General features: G+C 39.2%; 1 protein-coding gene across 1 annotated transcript; it reads right to left on the bottom strand.

The window, feature by feature from the left end:
* Window positions 1-2,078: 2,078 nt before the first annotated feature.
* LOC144664043 (hormone-sensitive lipase-like) lies at window positions 2,079-16,904 on the bottom strand. The gene is made up of 7 exons (XM_078525165.1): window positions 15,976-16,904; window positions 10,384-10,623; window positions 9,246-9,425; window positions 7,597-7,716; window positions 6,617-6,803; window positions 3,609-4,594; window positions 2,079-2,883 (listed from the first exon to the last, which is right to left on the bottom strand). Exons 1-7 carry the CDS (start codon window positions 16,528-16,530, stop codon window positions 2,650-2,652), a joined length of 2,502 nt encoding a protein of 833 aa, XP_078381291.1. The 5' UTR covers window positions 16,531-16,904; the 3' UTR covers window positions 2,079-2,649.
* Between the last annotated feature and the right edge of the window lie 1,772 nt (window positions 16,905-18,676).

The following is an 18,676-nucleotide window of genomic DNA, read 5'->3' as shown; positions in this document are numbered from 1 at the left end:
TGTGTGTAAAAGACTTGTGATTTCGACACTTGCACACAATAGACGTGGAGTCACACCCTTTCCAACGTGCACAAAATTTAATAGAGATTCCCCCTTTTGACAGAGATATTTACGCATGAATATTGAAACAATAGAAATTTGTTAATGAGTTGAAACCTGCCTAAACTGGCCATTTTCATTGAGGACCATTTTGCTCATTAACGGATTTCTATTGTTTGAATATTCACAGGGGATTTTCTCTGTGTGTAAAAGACTTGTGACTTCGACACTTGCACGCAATAGACATGGAGTCACACCCTTTCCAACGCTCACATAATTGCCAAGAAAATCCCCCTTTTGACGGAAATATTCACGCATGAATATTGACACAATAGGAATTTGTTAATGAGTTTAAAACTGCCTAAACTGGCCATTTTCATAGAGGACAATTTTGCTCATTAACGGATTTCTTCTGTTCCAATATTCAGAGGGAAGTTTCTCTGTGTGTAAACGAGTTTTGACTTTGACAATTGTACACAATAGACACGGAGTCACACCCTTTCCAACGCTCACACAATTGCCAGGAAAATCCCCCTTTTGGCGGAAATATTCACGCATGAATATTGAAACAATAGGAATTTGTTAATGAGTTAAAAACTGCCTAAACTGGCAATTTTTATAGAGGACCATTTTGCTCATTAACGGATTTCTATTGTTTGAATATTCAGAGGGGATTTTCTCTGTGTAAAAGACTTGTGACTTTGACATTTATAAACAATAGACGTGGAGTCACACCCTTTCCAACGCTTACACAATTGCCAGGAAAATCCCTCTTTTGACGGAAATATTCACGCATGAATATTGAAACAATAGGAATTTGTTAATGAGTTTAAAACTGCCTAAACTGGCAATTTTTATAGAGGACCATTTTGCTCATTAACGGATTTCTATTGTTTGAATATTCAGAGACCTTCAGAGGGGATTTTCTCTGCGTGTAAAAGACTTGTGACTTCGACACTTGCACACAATAGACGTGGAGTCACACCCTTTCTAACGCTCACACAATTGCCAAGAAAATCCCCCTTTTGACGGAAATATTCACGCATGAATATTGACACAATAGGTATTTGTTAATGAGTTTAAAACTGCCTAAACTGGCCATTTTTATAGAGGACCATTTTGCTCATTAACGGATTTCTATTGTCTGAATATTCAGAGGGGATTTTCTCTGCGTGTAAAAGACTTGTGACTTTGACACTTTCACACAATAGACATGGAGTCACACCCTTTCCAACGCGCACACAATTGCCTGGGAAATTCCTCTTTTGGCGGAGATGTTAACACATGAATATTGAAACAATAGAAATTTGTTAATGAGTTACAAACTGCCTTTACCGACCATTTTGCAAGTGGACCGTTTCGCTCATTAACGGATTTCGATTGTCTTAATATTCATTTGAGATTTTCTCTGCGTGTAAAAGACTTGTGACTTTGACACTTGCACACAATAGACGTAGAGTCACACCCTTTCCAACGCGTACACAATTGCCAGAGAAATCTTCCTTTTGACGGAGATATTCATGCATGAATATTGAAACCATAGGAATTTGTTAATGAGTTAAAAACTGCCTTAACTGAACATCTTGAAAGTGGATCCATTTCGCTCATTAGCAATTTTCTATTGTTTGAATATTCAGAGGGGATTTTCGCTGCGTGTAAAAGACTTGTCACTTCAACACTTTCACACAATAGACATGGAGTCACATCCTTTTCAACGCGCAAACAATTGGTCGGGAAATCTCCTTTTCGACGGAGATATTCACGCATGAATATTGAAACAATAGAAATTTGTTATTGAGTTAATAACTGCTTCAACTGACAAATTTGAAAGGTGAGCATTTCGTATATTAACGGATTTCTATTTGAATATTCAGAGGGGATTTTCTCTCTGTGTAAAAGACTTGTTGGCCATCTTGGGAAAAGACTTCAACTACGCCTGCGCATTTAAAAATCCCCTGGCAATACTCCTAGATATCCAATCGCAGCTTATGTTATAATACCACTATTTTATAAAAGAAACAGTGGATAACATCTCTGGAAAACCATCCATTTTTTATTTGCATTCTCTTAATTTCGTTATTTCATTTACTCTTTAGCTTATTCGAGTAACTTCTGTTCATTGCATTATTATTTTGATTATTTAGAATTAAATTTTGTATTTTTCATACATTCAAAATGATGCTGCGATTATGCAAAATATTAAAGACAAATGTACACCAATTTAATACCATTAATTAGCATTTACATTAAATAAGCATTCCTATATGAAATGGCAGTATTTTGTTCCCTGAAAAATTTACAAGAAAATTTATCCACTCACAAAAATTCCAATAGTTATTCCCCTGCGATATTATTAGTGAGTGAAAAAATAATTCCCTTCAAATAGAGCACATAGCAGATAAATCGCGGGCATAAAGCAACATTTTTTTTAATTAAAACTCGGGTTAAATTCACCCTCGCCTGCGAGAGGTGCCAATATACGACAATTAAACACAAAAATTCTTCTTTCTTCATTTTGACGTCACGCAAATCGTCTCGTGATAGACCGTGACGATAAGTGGTGTCACGCCATTCTACCGCAAGTGTCGCGTGACAGATGATACGATTAGTTTAGTACACCGGGGCCTTTTCTGTATTTCCCACTTTTCGCTTTCCGGACAATGTTCTTTTTAAGCAGACAACACACAATTCATTCCCCTCTCTGGCTTCTTGACTGACAAGATGGAAGCTTAAAAATCCGTGGGGTAAATCTTCTAAGATGTACAGTTCTACGTCCTGCCCCAGGGAACGTAGTCGTCGGGCAAACTCGACTGAGTCGTCAAGTATGGGATCCAGTGTGCAGGCCTGAAGACAAACAAGATTGATGAGGCATAAGCGAGCATTGTTATAAAGTTGATATTCGCGCATCGGAAAATGCTAACCTAGTCTTTCTCTCTCTAGTCATGGATTACATTTGTCCCCCCCCCCCCCCCCCACTTCCCCTTCTCGAGCTCGCCCCACAAAAAATCTGGGATGGAGACGTTTGTGTGTTGACGTCATTAATCGTGTTCCAGCATCGCCGACCTTTTTAAGAGGAGTGGGGGGCGGGGGGGGGGGGGGGGGACAAATGTAATTAGGGCCATTTTGAATACCTAAATCCGAGTTTTCTCTACCCTTTTCTATTCTCCAACTTGTGAAGTCACAACCCTTTTATAAACCTTCAGAGTGGAAAAGGAAGCCCTTTCAGATGGAGCCTTGCCGTATAGTCCACTACAGGGAGTACCCCCGGGGGCAGGGGGAAGGGATGAAGACCACATTTTATAACAATCATTGTTAAATGCAAGGCTTGTACTAGAGAAAAAAAAAGAGCAGATAATGACCAATATTTCGTTTAAATAGAACTTAGACTTGGAGAATCTTGGTTTTACTAGTCGCCTTTTTGGCTATTTTATTGCCGCAGTTCTGACCTTGCATTCAAAATTGTTTTTAAATCGGCTTTTGAGTGCGGTACAGTATGCATCAGTTGATTCTCTGCATTTCAAGGTTTGTCACAAGTTTAGGTTATCATTAAACACGTCAACCCAACTTACCACTAAATCAATTGGAGGCAAGCTCTTGAGCATTTCATCAGGGGCCAGCAGTGGCGACATGTACGGGTTCTTGGCAATAGGAAGGCAAACTTGGGACATAGATGTGGTCCTAGAATGCGGGTCATCTTCATATTCCCCTTCCTCGTCCTCCTCTGGTGGTGTACCTGCCTCCAAATACGGCGCATCTTGAGGTGCATCAAGAGGGAACAAAAGGAGCTCCCCAGAGGGGCTGTCTGGTGACTCCACCACGTTCACCACGTGGCACTCCTCAACGTCCTTATGGTAGTGCACTGCTATATGGTCCGTCTCGTCTCCTCCGCCATGTTTACTTCTCTGAGGGCTCGTGGGCCTACTTGGTATGGTATCTTGTGAGTGTTTTCTTGATTGCGGATGGCTCGAAGAAGTACTGTTACTTTCACAATCATGATTTGAAGAAGTATGTTCGATGTGTGCTTCTGAGGAATGGTGTACAACTCCATTGCAATCTGGTAAATTCTTAGTGCAATGATAACCCACAACTGCCTCACTGTTCGAGGTTGTCGTGTTATTAACATTCACAGATTCCACACTTTGCGGCGAGCTAACACAACTGTGAAAACTCTCGGGACCCGATTGCAAATGGGCTTCCAAATTGCTATTGCTTCTTGCATTCTTAGACTCCTTAGATCCAACTCTTAAAAGACGCAACAAAGAGTTCGTCTTTGTTCTTTTCGCAACAACATTCACCGGTTGACTAGTTTTGCCAGTCAGAGATTTAATCGAATTCTTGGTGCAGTCATCAAATGGTGACTTGCCCATGCCTGAGTACGCCGCCAGGCATGCGCCTAGAACTCCGGTGGGCAGGAGCGGGTCCATGAGGCTCAGAAGACGGGATGGGGAGGGTACCCACTGTACATTGAACGGTGCATACGCAGCTAGGATGGAGTCCGGTACTCGGATGCCATACTCTGCAGCACGCATGCTCAGTGAAACAACCAAGTTCCCACCTACAAAAAAGTACACACAGAATTAGATTTGCAGAATTAGATAAATCAGACTCTGGGCGCACGGGATTTGCGTGTTAGACGCGTAAGGCAAAATAAAAACGCGAAGTTGGTGCGCGCGACAACTGGTGAACGTTTCCAAGCCATTTTGACACGCGCATCGCGCAGACCGAAACAACCTTCGTTCTGAATAATACCCACGTGCCTTGCTCTAATGAATCATGCATTTTGATCATTTAGAGACGACTCCTATCGAAAATTTAAAACGAACGACAGTCTTTGATAGCGGTTGTAAATGAAAAGAAATACTTCATTGATTAGTGAATTAGAAAAACAGTCAACTTCGCCAACTTCAAGATGATAATGGACAGAGTGTTTCACTTTCCCTGAACAACAGTTCCTTTAGAAACAAATCGCACAAGCTATGATCTGCAGTACTTGGCAACAAATCTACACTACGTGAAAAATAGTGTGTGACAAAAATGTCACTTTTCGCACAGAAATACTTTAAATAAATAAATAAATAAATAAATAAATAAATAAATAAATAAATAAATAAATAAATAAATATGTGTTTATAGTGGTCATGCACTTAGCTTCATATCTCAACGAGATAGCTAGTTTATTGATTAGTAAATTAAAAAAAAAAAACAACAGTTAACTTCACCAACTTCAAACTGATAATGAACAAAATGAATGTTTCACTTTCCCTAAACAAATCGCACAAACTACAGCTGCAGTACTTGGCAACAAATCTACACTCCTTGAGACGTGGCCTAACGGTTATTGCAAGGGACTCTAGATTACGTTCTGAGTTCTAGCTCTTTCCGAGTTCATTTTGTTATGTTCTAGGGCAAGATAATACCCTGGATACTGGAAAATTGATGGCTAATCCAGGCAAAATTTCTGGTGGGTAATACCGCAAATGATCTAATAAACGCCTACTCTCAAATAAACGCTTCGTATCTTATAAACGCCTCTCCTGAAGTGTTAAGTTTGTATGACCCCCCCCCCCCCCCTCCTTATAAATGACCCGTGTCTAATAGACGCCCCCCTCGAAGAATCACCTCAAAACCAAGGAAATGCTCCATAGAATAAAATCACGCAATATAGTTAGTTTCTTGCTTGACTCCGACATCGAAGAGATCAACTACGCCAACGTGGTTGACCCCGATGACGATGAAAACGTCGATATCGAAGTTTGAACGACAACTCTAGGTTTTGTATTAGCGCAGAATAGGTTACCCAAAAACTCTGTTTTGTATCTTACTCCACTAGCAAACTACGCATCCTATTTGTTTTGTTGACGTTGTTACTGTTAAATTGAATTATTATACATTAGAATTACTTTGAAACATGTGATTGGTCGAGAGCAGTCAGACAATATACAGTAGCATGTGAACTTGACATGATAACCCAATATCTGCAGCAGATATTGGGTTATCATGTCGAGTTCAAAGCCCGCCTAGTTTCCAAGCCCCTCGTCCGTGTAGTGCTGTCAAACTTTTGAAAATATGGCTGAGCGATTCGCCTCCGTTTCCTAAGAGGAATTGAAAGTTTTGATCGAGAATAAATGTTCTAAAAACACCAAGGGAACAACAAAAACAAGTGTAAAAATTCTGAATGATTATTTGAGGGGAGAAAACCTGGAGGAACCACAAGATAAAACCGCTTTGGCCAATGTTGGCGCTAGAAAAAGTGATGGCAAATTGTTTGAAAAAAACCTTGTCTCTGTGTTATCTGCTTCAGCCTTCGGCTTCGGCAGATAACACAGACCTCGGTTTTGATAATTCACGATATCATGTTCAACCTCATCCAATAATTGCTTAATAAACGCCTCTCTCTAATAAACCCCTCATATCTATTTAACGCCTTTCCTAGTAGCCCAAAAATTAGATTTTTTACGGTATACAGGGAAAGCAGCTGAAATCCTGGTCGCTTCATAAAACAGAAACCACTACTTTTCCTAAATATGTAAAACGTAAGGACATTGGATGCAAAGACGATACTGATAAGACTTCTAACCTGCAGAGTCTCCAGCCAAACAGAAACACTTTCCAGTAGTTCCAAGTTGATGAAAGTTATTTAAACACCAGGCGTACACAAAGAAGCACTCCTCTAAGGCCCTTGGGAAGGGTGCTTCTGGTGCCAGTGAGTAGTCTATAGATAAGATGGGTACACCAAGCTCATACGCCCATGTACGAAGGTACATCTGAAATGAGAAGTGAATTGCATTTCAAAAGGCTGCTTAAAGGATCTATGTTACGGGGATTTCGCAGGTTTTTGGTCAAAACTGTTCTGAAATTAGTGGTAGGCAACTTAACCTATGAAAAATTATCTTTGAACATCAAGAGGAAGATATAAACTTTTTGCGGTTACTGAGAAATCAAGCTACGGCTATAAATATCGATTTTTTTTTTAAGACGCGCGGAAACAAATTGCCTTACTTTTACAAGTTGCAATCCGTTTCCATCTGAGCCACCCACAGCCAAAGAGGCTTGTTAACAGTTTCAGTGCTCTAATATAGCAATTTTTAATGAAAATGGACCATTATTTTTAGGTTTCCTGCCACACAAATAGAAATTTTTGCTATCTGTCCAAAAGTACATGTATCGTAAGCATAAATCACAAAAGAATCAGTAGCAGGTCACAATTGCGGTTGGTAAAAGGCATCACTTAACACATAACTTAGAATTACTTGGCCTGCCATTCTGTCCCACTTTCTCGTTAAGTTTAATGGCGGATTTCCACTGACGCATAATTTTTTATGTGCGTTTACATGCGTGAAAAAAATATAGAGACAATGTATGATCGATTTGCGTAAACGTGTACGCAAGTCGTTCATACATTGTTTCTAAATTTTTTCACGCACGTAAAAAAATAACGCATCAGTGGAAATCCAGCATAAGGGACATGAAGGGAATATGTTTTATGAAATACTTTTGTAGAAAAAAAAAATTAACCTGAGTAGCATGGGTAATCTTCGTGACTTAAACACATTATACCTCATGTGATTTTGACGATTGAGCAACAAATCCTCCGCCATGTACATGAAGTAACAAGCCACCACTTTTGGGCTTTGGTGATCGACCATGGTGGGTGGAGCTCTCTTTGCCATCTTTGCTCTGAGGTGAAATAACAAGACAATATGAGAAAAAATGCTTTACATCAAAGTAGGTCTCTAGCCTGCACAGCTAACGGTTTTGTTGGGGTTTAAAGTGCGCACAAGCAAGCGGCAAGCCTGAAGTTGCGATTGTGCACTTTTTTGTCCTACCAAAAAGACGTGATTTCAAGCGAGCCAGTTTTAGATTTTCAAAATATTTTGCAAGGTTGTACTTTAGAAAGCAAGAAAACTGCTGATTACAAAAATTCTGGAATTTAGCAAAGCGATTTTGAAATACTCCAGCACAAAAAAAACGAAAACGAAAAAATAAAATTCCCTCTGTGAAATTTTTGTACTTCAATGTTAAAATAATTTCTCCATCTTTGTTGCACACAAACGATGAGAAAATTCTACCGACTGAATTTTCTGATATCGAAAAAATTCAATCTTTTTGGTTGATTTATAATTGACTGTGTTGCCATGGTAATTAATGCATCATGGTCTTGCGACACACAAAAAATACAAATACAGTAACTAATCTTGTAACTTCCCATTTTTTAGCTCATCAGCTGCAACCGTTTGGTTGTGAGTGCAAATTAAAGGATAGGTACTCTAAAGATTGGAAAACTGTGTTCAGCCACTTTAAAGTGCATATGAAGTAAAAAATAATTGCTGCTTATTTTGAAGGCTTTTCAAAATAAAGAAGTATGGCGTTTTCCGTTTTGAAATATCTTTTTTAGTTTTAGAGATGTTTACGTTTTTGTGTTATGCAAATGAGGAAAGTGATGACGTCACAAATCGTTCCACAAACAGCTAAAATAATTAATCAAGAGTTTCTCAAGAAATATAAGAGCGATTTTCTTCAAACTTGGCACCATAAATGTAAGGTAGACAAGACACACGATGTCACCCGTTGGGCCGTTGCCATGTCAACGGTTTTGAAACAAGACCTATTTTAATTTAAACTTACATTCTCCAGTTTTTGCTTAACCAAAGACCTTCCACTCCCAAGAAGCAATGAGAAGGGTTAAGGTGATATAAGCACCATGTGTGTTCTTAGTGGGACCCTCTGTAACACCTTTAAGGGGTGCAAATGAAGATATTTGGTTTATAGCAGAAAGAGCCTGGTACCAAGAGTGTTGCCATGGTAACATCGTAATATAAGCCGTCATGTGTATTGTGTGATGTACATTTCTGGTGCCAAGTTTGAAGAACATCGCTTTAATATTTCTAGAGAAACTCTTGATCCAGTGGTTTATCTTTTTTGGGAACGACTTGTGACGTCATCGCTTTCCTCATTTGCATAATACAAAAACGTTAATATCTCTAAAAATAAAAAAAGATATTTTAAAACAGAAAACGCCATTCTTCTTTATTTTGAAAAGCCTTCAAAATAAACAGCAATTATTTTTTACTTCATATGCACTTTAACAGAGTTCCAATTTACAGTAAATACAAGGAACCTTTTCCAGGAATTTGATATGTTTGACTGTACTATTTCTGATACTCTAGTTGCTTCACGCTACAAAAACTAGACTTAAATAACATTACCTGTCCTTCCCTCCACTCATATGACAGAAGTCGCACTTGAACTGGAGCAAGACCTGACCAGGAGCAGGGGGGAGCGATACTCACAGTCTCGCCATTCAACATTAAGAGTTCAAATGGCTCTGGAGGGATATGGAATACTCTGTTCACCTTCATCGCTGAACCAACCAACAATGGTATGTGCTAAAATACAACAAAAAAGCTTTCATTATTTGAGATAAACTGAAAGAAATTAATCTTATGATAATTTGGACTTCCTTAGAACAGAAGTTTACTCTAAATTGTTCTAAAGGTTACATCTACGCAGTGGTGAGAGTGCTCGCCTGGGTTTGAGTCCGGGCCATTACCATAACTGGGTTGACTTTTTTGTTGGTTCATGTCCTTGCTCCGAGGGTTCGTACTCTTTTGAGTTTTTGAAATTCCACGACTTTCCATGGCCTTTTTCATGACTTTTCAAATTTTTCCATGACCTAAATTTGACCATTTTTTTTGGAAATTTTCAAAAATAATTTTAATTTGGGGGTACATTTTTACCCTTTTCTTCACAAAATAAATAAATAACCTGTCTAATTTATTTGGAACAACCAATGCCATTTCCCATGGCTTTCCATGACTCACACTTAAATTCCATGACTTTCCAGGCCTGGAAAACTTCCGTGACTTTTCAGGTTTTCCATGACCCGTACGAATTCTGCGTCTAATATGCGAGCAAGCTAGTAAGGGACTAGACTGTCCTCTAGCCCTCTCTCGCCGTTCTCACGCTCATCGATCAAAAAAACACGAAAAAATAGAGGGCTGTGGACAGTCTAGAAAGGGACTCATTTTATCACCCTCCAAATAATTTCTATGAATGCGCTTTGTCACAGTAAAAAAAAAAAAATAACGCAAATAATGAAGGCATTAAATTGCAAGTGAAAAAAATGCAAGTTGATTGACTAACATAGTTTTTAAACACTCTGATTTGTTTAATCTAAAAAGGTGCCATTTTTGATTTCATTTCATTGACAATCATCTATAATGAAGAATTTCAAATTGGATGAAGTAGGTGGTCTGATACCCATTGACTGATTTTGTACCATGTTTGTCCAATGAGAGCACGTGAAAAATTAATTGGTGGGTTTTTACAAATATGTTGTTATACCTGGATCCCATAACCTTCTGTCAAACTCCAGAAAGCTTTACAAAAATCCATGTTAGTCTTCTGAGTAACGTCTACAATCATCTTGGCTCTCATCTCAGGATTCACTGTATACTTTCCACTGTTCAGGAAAGACACCGTCGCTAGCGCCACACTGCTCATTTTGTGTCTATGATATCCCTCAGCAAACGAGGCCATAGCAACACAAACAACTTGTAAGAAATGTCGCAAACCAGTAGAGAACTGAAAAAAAAAAATATATCACTGCAATTTTGGAATTAGAAGAAGCAAATTATCTTGCAAGAAACATACCTTTTTTAAATTATACGAGTCATGCCCCATATACCAAGTCCAAGTGACATCACTAAGTACAGTTCTTATATAATAACTTCTTAACGTCACACACACTGAATAACAGTTGTCATTCAGGATCGCAAGGACAGTTGTCCCAGCTGTCCTGGTTTTCCATGGTTGTCCCAGTTGTCTCAGCCGTCCTAATTGCCCCGGTTGTCGCAGTTGTCCCAATTGTCTTAGATGTCCCAGTTGTCCCAATTGTCCTAATTGTCCCAGATGTCCAATTGTCCCAGATGTCTAATTGTCCCAATTGCCCCAGATGTCCCAATTGTCCCAGTTGTCCTAGCTGTCCCAATTGTCCCGGTTGTCCCAATTGTCCCAGTTGTCCCAATTGTCCCGGTTATCCCAATTGTCCCGGTTGTCCCAATTGTCCTAGATGTCCAATTGTCCCAGATGTCTAATTGTCCCAATTGCCCCAGATGTCCCAATTGTCCCAGTTGTCCTAGCTGTCCCAATTGTCCTAGTTGTCCCAATTGTTCTAGTTGTACCGGTTGTCCCGATTGTCCCAGTTGTCCCAGCTATCCCAATCGTCTCAGTTGTTCCAGCTGTCCTGGTTGTCCTAGCTGTCCCAGTTATCCCAGCTGTCTCTGTTGTCCCAGTTGTACGAGCTGTCCCGGATTGCCCTGGTTGTCCCATTTGTCCCAGATTGTTCCAGTTGTCCCAGATTGTCCCATTAGTCCCAGATTGTCTCAGAATGTCTCAGTTGTCCCAGATTGTCCCAGTTGTCTCAGATTGTCCCATTTGTCCCAGATTGTTCCAGTTGTCCCAAACTGTCCCATTTGTCCCAGATTGTCCCATTTGTCCCAGATTGTCCCAGATTATCCCGGATGTCCCAGTTGCCCCAGATTGTCCCATTTGTCCCAGATTGTCCCATTTGTCCCAGATTGTCCCAGTTGTCTCAGACTGTCCCATTTGTCCCAGATTGCCCCATTTGTCCCAGATTTTCCCAGTTGTCCCAGATTGCCCCAAAATGTCCCATTTGTCCAAGATTGTCCCAGATCGTCCCAGATTATCCCGGATGTCCCAGTTGCCCCAGATTGTCCCATTTGTCCCAGATTGTCCCACTTGTCCCAGATTGTCCCATTTGTCCCAGATTGTCCCAGATTGCCCCAAAATGTCCCATTTGTCCAAGATTGTCCCAGATTGTCCTAGTTGTCCAAGATTGTCCCATTTGTCCCAGAATGTTCCATTTGTTCCAGATTGTCCCAATTGTCCCAGAATGTTCCAATTGTCCCAGATTGTCCCATTTGTCCCAGAATGTTCCATTTGTCCCAGATTGTCCCAATTGTCCCAGAATGTTCCATTTGTCCCAGATTGTCCCAATTGTCCCAGACTGTCCCAGTTGTTCTAACAGTCCTAACTGATCCAACTGTCCTCATTACTCTGAATGACAACTATTATTTGGTGTGTGTAACGTTAAGAAGTAATCATATAACAACTGACCCTGTGTCATCACTCGAGACTTGGTATATGAAGCATGACCCATACTTTGACACTATTGGCTTCTATCAATTTAGAGAGGTGAAAAACATGAAGAGCTTTGCACAATGTTTCTGATATCATTGGTCGAAATCTTGTTCCAGTCTTTTTACTCTCCTCTATGTACTGGCCCACTTGCCTTGACAATGATGATAATAACATTGTTTCATTTGATAGGAAATGACATCATCATCAAAGTCAAAGTTTATAGCTTATTACCTTATTATAGGAAATTAACGCGAATTTCAAACTTTCGCGTTAATTTTTGTTAACGTTAATTTCCGCGCCGTTAATTACCGGTAAGTGTAGCGTTAATTTCCATGACGTTAATTTCCATTATTTTGGCCCCAATTTTTCGTTACAGTCCAGATGTTCTTGACTCCAAGGAAAAAGCATAATTTTATCTGCCACTATCATTGATACTGTGAGGAAAGCTTAAAGTGGGGAAAGTACCACGAACATTGTTTTCGTTTAAGATTATACGCCTACAAGTGTTGAAATAAATGTTCCTGTTGTGTATGTCGCATTAATTTCCTTCATTTTGAAATGTTACCCCCTCTTTCACGTTAATTTCCTTTAGGGACTGGTCAATAAGTACCAGGGGGGATGGGCCGGAGCAATTGGAAAAGTGATGGTTCGAAAATTTGTGACCCACGGGCCCCTTCCTCCTGGCTCAAAACTGATTGACCCACCCCTGGTAGGGGGTAAAAAATTACATGACCCACCCCCTTTGCTAAGGAACCAATCTTTTCTTTATTATCCGTTAGAGCAGTTTTCAATTGACTGTCGTAAAACCAAAACCAAAGTAATTACTCTGGCCAATCACAAAACACGCAGACAATCCAGTGAACCAATCAAAACTCGAGGCAAATACATGTAGCTAACGCGAAGCGCAGGAAAACATACGCGAGCTAGTCACGATTGGTTTTGGTTTAAGTTCTGATTGGTCGAGAAAGTGGCGCGAGATTTTTAAACCAATCGCAGAGCGTAGTAGTGCAAAACCAAAGCAAACGCAAATTACGTTCGACAGTTAAGTGAAAACCGCTCTAAGGGTTGGAGGTTTTTGATTTGGCATACATGTAAGTTTTTAAAGTGCAATTCCCTACATATAACACCCTGATTTTCCCTGATGGACACTGCTGTTCCATGTACATCTTTACCCGTTTCTTAACACAGCAAAGAAGAATGAATTTATCACTTCTTATACTAGTCTGTTGTAAGTTTTCCACATATTTATGTGTAAAGTCCATGGGAAAATATAGACACAAACATGCAAAACCTGAAACAGTATGTTATATTATTTCATAAACAACTATTGAAGAGTTCATATTTTTACACAGAAATTGATAACAGAAACTACAACCACTGTCCATCATTCATATTTGCAAAGTGTTTGAGTTTACTGGTATTAAAAGGCTTAAAGCCCAGCGTGAATCTATGCAGGTTGAAGAGAGACAGGCAAACCTGATGTTATGATCACAAACCGTCTAGGGGGGTCAGGGGGCATGCTCCCCCGGGAAATTTTTATATTTGGGCCTTCTGAAACCCCTTAAAATTTATTAAAAAATGCTCACACGGAAAAATTTATCAATTTTTTATACTGATGAATACAGTTTTTCTTGGAACTATAACAGTTTAAAGTTAGTGTATAAATAAGATGACCCACCCCCTACGTGTAGATCAAAATTACATAACCCACCCCTTTTCGAGGGCTCAAAAACTGATGACCCACCCCCTTTCTGCTCTGGCCCACCCCCCCCCCCCCTGTACTTTTTGACCAGTCCCTTATTGAGAAGTAATTTTTCCTTCAATTCGCCTTAATTTAAGTCGCGTTAATTTCAAATACCTTAATTAACACAAGCGTTAATTTCCTATAATTAGGTAACACATGGCTGACAGATGTTGATGATATGACTACTACCATACACTCTTTTATTTTTATAAAAATATTGTTTTTTGTTTGTTATTTGTTTCGGTCCAGGCTGACAATTCTTATTTTTCTGCAGATGTTAGACTTGTGAATATTTTTAGATTTTAGGTATAATTCATATCTTTTGTGCCGTTTACTATAAATAAATGTATGTAATTACATGTACCGTTCATCAAACTATCATACGCATTTACTGTTTTTGTTTATAATATTTTATTTTTGGTGTGGTCTGTAGTGGGGGTCCACGGACCAGGGTCAGTGTTTTAGGTTACCCCTGACAGAAGCCTAAACAAAAGATATGTACTAGGGGTATATTCATGCATGTCTTGATAAACTCGAAAAATCCACAACCCCCTGATGCGCAAGAGCAGAGCACCACCAAAATTTTGGATTTAACTCAGTTTGTGCTCAATTGTAATAATGAAGAAATTAAGCTCAGTGAACTCACGAGCAAAAGACTGTACTGGATTCTGATAGGGAACATACACGTCCATCCTACTGCAAGATTAAAATACAACTCTTTATTTGATGATCAAAATCTTGACTGGAATCAAATTTATTTAACGCCACAAAAAGTGACTTTAGACATTAAAACAAGAATGTTTCAATTTAAAATTCTTAATCGTATAATATATACTAACAAATTGTTGAATAAAATGAGGCTAATAGATACCTCGTTATGTACGTTTTGTGGAGAGTACGAAGAATCTCTCGAGCATTTGTTTTTACACTGCAAATTTACCATAGATTTCTGGACGCATACTACTAACTGGTTAAATAAATTAAATATTACCATTTCTAGGCTAAATGACAGCGAAATTCTGCTAGGTATTACAAAAGAAAGTCCTCATTGGACTCTTCTCAATCATATTCTCATTGCTGGTAAGCAAGTAATCCACGCTAATCGGCTCAGGAAAACAAAACCACTCCTACCTCAGTTAATAGCTAAACTTAAATATATTGAACACATTGAATATTGTATCGCTAAGAAAAGGGACAGGCTTAAATTTCACCTACAGAAATGGGAAATACTTAAGTTTTCTTGAGAAATTATTGTATCTTTAAATAAGTCCTTTTACTTAATCTTCATTGTTGTAAATAGGGCATAATTAGTGTCAAATAGAAGTAGCTTAGCAATCAATCAAAACTTTTGTTAAATAGGAGTAGCGCTGTACGTTAGCGACAATAGTATTGTTTTTTTTTTTTTCGTGTTTGTAGTGTATGCAATGTTAGAATCGTCTTTGTAAGTAATTGCCAGTAATTGTATTGTATTGTAGTGTGCATGAATCAGTAAGAGCAATAAAAAAAAAAAAAAAAAAAAAAAAAAAAAAAAAAAATATTCATGCATGTAGATATTTTAGCAATAAGAAGTCATGATCCATACATTTGTCAAGCAACTATTTGGTACAAATTATTGCATTTTCAGTGAAATGCAAACTCTGAAATTCAATCCTCAATCAACAATTTACGCTTTTTGCTGCCGTCAATCATCTTAGCAGACCTCTCAGGAAACAGGAGCTTGCTTCAACCAGGCCATAAGGTCATGTCTGTTAGTTGTGATTGGTAGATTTCAATCCATTTTGTTTGTTTCCCTTTTTCATGGATCGTTGGCTGTCACCATAATTGTGATTGACAGCAGCGAAAAATGCAATCTTCAGTTGGATTTTGAATATCAGAGTTCGCATTTCACTGAAAGCTGCAATACAATAACACCTGATTAAAAAAAATACAAATGAAAACATATCATATCATATCATATTGTAATACATCATTGTTGATTTCAAGATAAGTATTATGTTGAAGTTAATGACTATCGACCACTATCTACTTACCTGGAATCCCAACGTTCTCCCATAAAAGCATTCTCTATCCAACTGCTCGACTTCCAACATGACTTTAGAATCAAAACTCTCCGGAAATAAATTATCCGGTACGCTGTCCTCTATAACAAGTTTCGCATATTGCAACAACTGATTCGTTCGTTCAAAAACATTGGCGAATGCCTCCACTTCTAAACTATAGTGATGCGATCGGAAATAAAATCTGTCTCGATGTGTTTGGCAATAAGCGGACAATTCCGTAACAGAGCGAATACACTGCTCGACGAGTCTTAGCAAGCTCCTGTAACCGTTTCCCTTAGCATCGCTGCTGTAGTCGTACAATGGTGCTGTCTTTGCGAGCAAAATCGCTCCTTCCTCCAAAGAATCTATAGTTGAAAGCATCAAATTAAAGCCATCGTAAAACTTCTTGTAAACTGCCTTGGACGTGTGTTCTTCAAAATACTCTGTATTATCGGCAAGGATTCGTTTCAAGTGCCGAAAGATAAGCGGTAGAGAATCATCGTCTCCTAAGTTGAGGTTGTCGGAAGCCGGGTTCGTGTCCGCCATCTTGAAAATCCCGTTCAGCTATTAATTTACGAAATTCAATTAAAACGACGTTTGATAATCTTACTAAGTCTCAGATTTTCGTCAAAGTCCTCCATGCAGGTGAAACCCGATTTCCAGCCACTAAGGAGTCAAGTGTATTTCTCATTTGCAAAGCACCAGGCAGCTGAAATATCTAACCGCAACGGGAGGCATATTTTAAGTAGACGTGCCTAAACGATGCAATCAATCCAATACAGAATCATCAATTCATTGCTGGATGGTCCTCCTCCAACGCTAATACACAATACCGTCAATGTTTTTCACCGATAAAATAATATTTACGCTGTACGACCTGTACAAATTTTACCACCCAAAAGACTCAAATAAATTTTCGCTTTTTTCCGAACCTCGTTTCCATGATGTAACACATGGACTTTGGACTGGACGCTAGAAAGGGAAAACAGAACAACACGCAACAAGTAGTACCAGAGGGAGCGGGGACCGGGGAAGCGGTGGGGTTTACTGGGGACGGGGCGCTTGGTTTTCATTTTCTCGCACTATCATCTGAAAATGCTAACAAACTAACGTTAATAGTTTTCATAGCAAACGGCGGAGGGGAGCGGGGTGCTCTCCCAAAATGCCTATACGGGTAAGTGCCGCCCAAAGGGGTCGTGATTTTGGGCTCCAGATCTAGGACGGGGTATCCATTTTTGGGATAATTTCTAGAACGGGGTATGGTATTTCGAACGTATGTGACAAAGTATGTCTGTTATACTTTTTGTTGCCTAAATTGAGTGCTGAAACCCTAAGACCAGCAACAAAAAATGTAACTGCCAACAAGAAACTGGCATCTTCAATAGGCTGATACCGAGACAAATCCTGAGATGAATTGACCTTGCTGATAAGTCAGGTAAAAAGTCAATTTAACTCTTTTCAATGTGGGAGGCGCGGTGGCCTAATAGTCAGCGCGCTGGACTTTGGATCGAGCGTTACGGGTCCGAGCCCTGGTTAGAGTCATTGTGTTGTGTTGTTCTCACGGGTGTAGGGGGTAACCCTGCGATAGACTAGCAGCCCATCCAGGGAGGAGTAGAAACTTATATCTTTTACCTGACCCTTTCTTACTTAATCAAGGTCAATCAACAGCGCCAGTTGCTAGAAATCCATCACACAGGTCAGACAGGTCCTTCTTTAATTTCTTTAATCTTTATTTCAACACGGTAAAATCATCAGGACTTAAAATACATACCTTATTTAAAATTACTTAATACCTATTACATAATAAATTTAAATTGCATTAGTCGTCTACAATGATATTAAGAAAGGATGCGATAATTAATTATAATAAAAAGAAATGCCTGCTTTCCATGAATGCCGTGTGATGTTAATATTTACATTGATTCTAGCCAAAAACGAAACTACTGCAGCCGGATTTAAAGCTAGTGAGAGTTTGTGCTTGCCGTAGGTCGACAGGTAAACTGTTCCACGGCACCGCACCTCTATAGCTAAAACTGTTTTTAAGAAAATTGGTGCGGGGGAGCGGAACAGTTAGTTTACCCGCGGACCCTCTCAGTGAATAGGTACAGTGTACACGTTTCGCTTAGGGACGGACCATTATTTTCTTGGAGGGGGGGGGGATGAAAAATTTTCCTCTGCAAACCTTTTTTTTAGTTTATGCACCTCTGCAAACATTTTTTTTCGAAATTCTTACTATTTTTTGTTATACATATCGTGTTTGCAAACAATTTATTTTGCCTTTCCAAGCCCTGCAAACAATTTTTTTCAATATTTTTCATCCCCCCTCCCCTCCAAAAAAAAATAATGGTCCGTCCCTTAGCATGCAGGTGAGCATGTTCAGTAGTGGATACACCTACTGGGCACGACTGGCACGGACTTGAACACTCTTTGACGTCTTCGTGCTTCAACGTTTAGGCGGTTACAGGACAAGTCGCAACAGCTTCTTGCAAACATTCTCGCGCAACGTGTAAAAATCACGTGTTTTCATACGGTAAGTTCCAATGAGCTCTTCGATGGATTCTAAATTATTCAAGTTAAAGTGAATGTTGCACATCAAACTCCTGACCATAAAACTTGCAACTGAAATTCTTCTTTTTTCTCCTCGTAACTTTCCATTTTCCTTTTATCCATACAGTAGCCGACGAGGTTTGGA

This window comes from Oculina patagonica, chromosome 8, assembly GCF_052425735.1.
Source record: "Oculina patagonica isolate OP01 chromosome 8, crgOcupat, whole genome shotgun sequence".
NCBI classification, from domain to species: Eukaryota; Metazoa; Cnidaria; class Anthozoa; order Scleractinia; family Oculinidae; genus Oculina; species Oculina patagonica.
This window is presented reverse-complemented; position numbering and strand designations above follow the sequence as displayed.

Excerpts from the sequence above, each read along its gene's own strand:
- LOC144664043 (XM_078525165.1), bottom strand. The coding sequence starts at position 16,530 with ATGGCGGACACGAACCCGGCTTCCGACAACCTCAACTTAGGAGACGAT. Across the intron at positions 10,624-15,975 it reads GGAGAACGTTGGGATTCCAG|TTCTCTACTGGTTTGCGACA; the intron begins GTAAGTAGATAG and ends TTTTTTTTTCAG. Across the intron at positions 2,884-3,608 it reads TGCCTCCAATTGATTTAGTG|GCCTGCACACTGGATCCCAT; the intron begins GTAAGTTGGGTT and ends GTTTGTCTTCAG.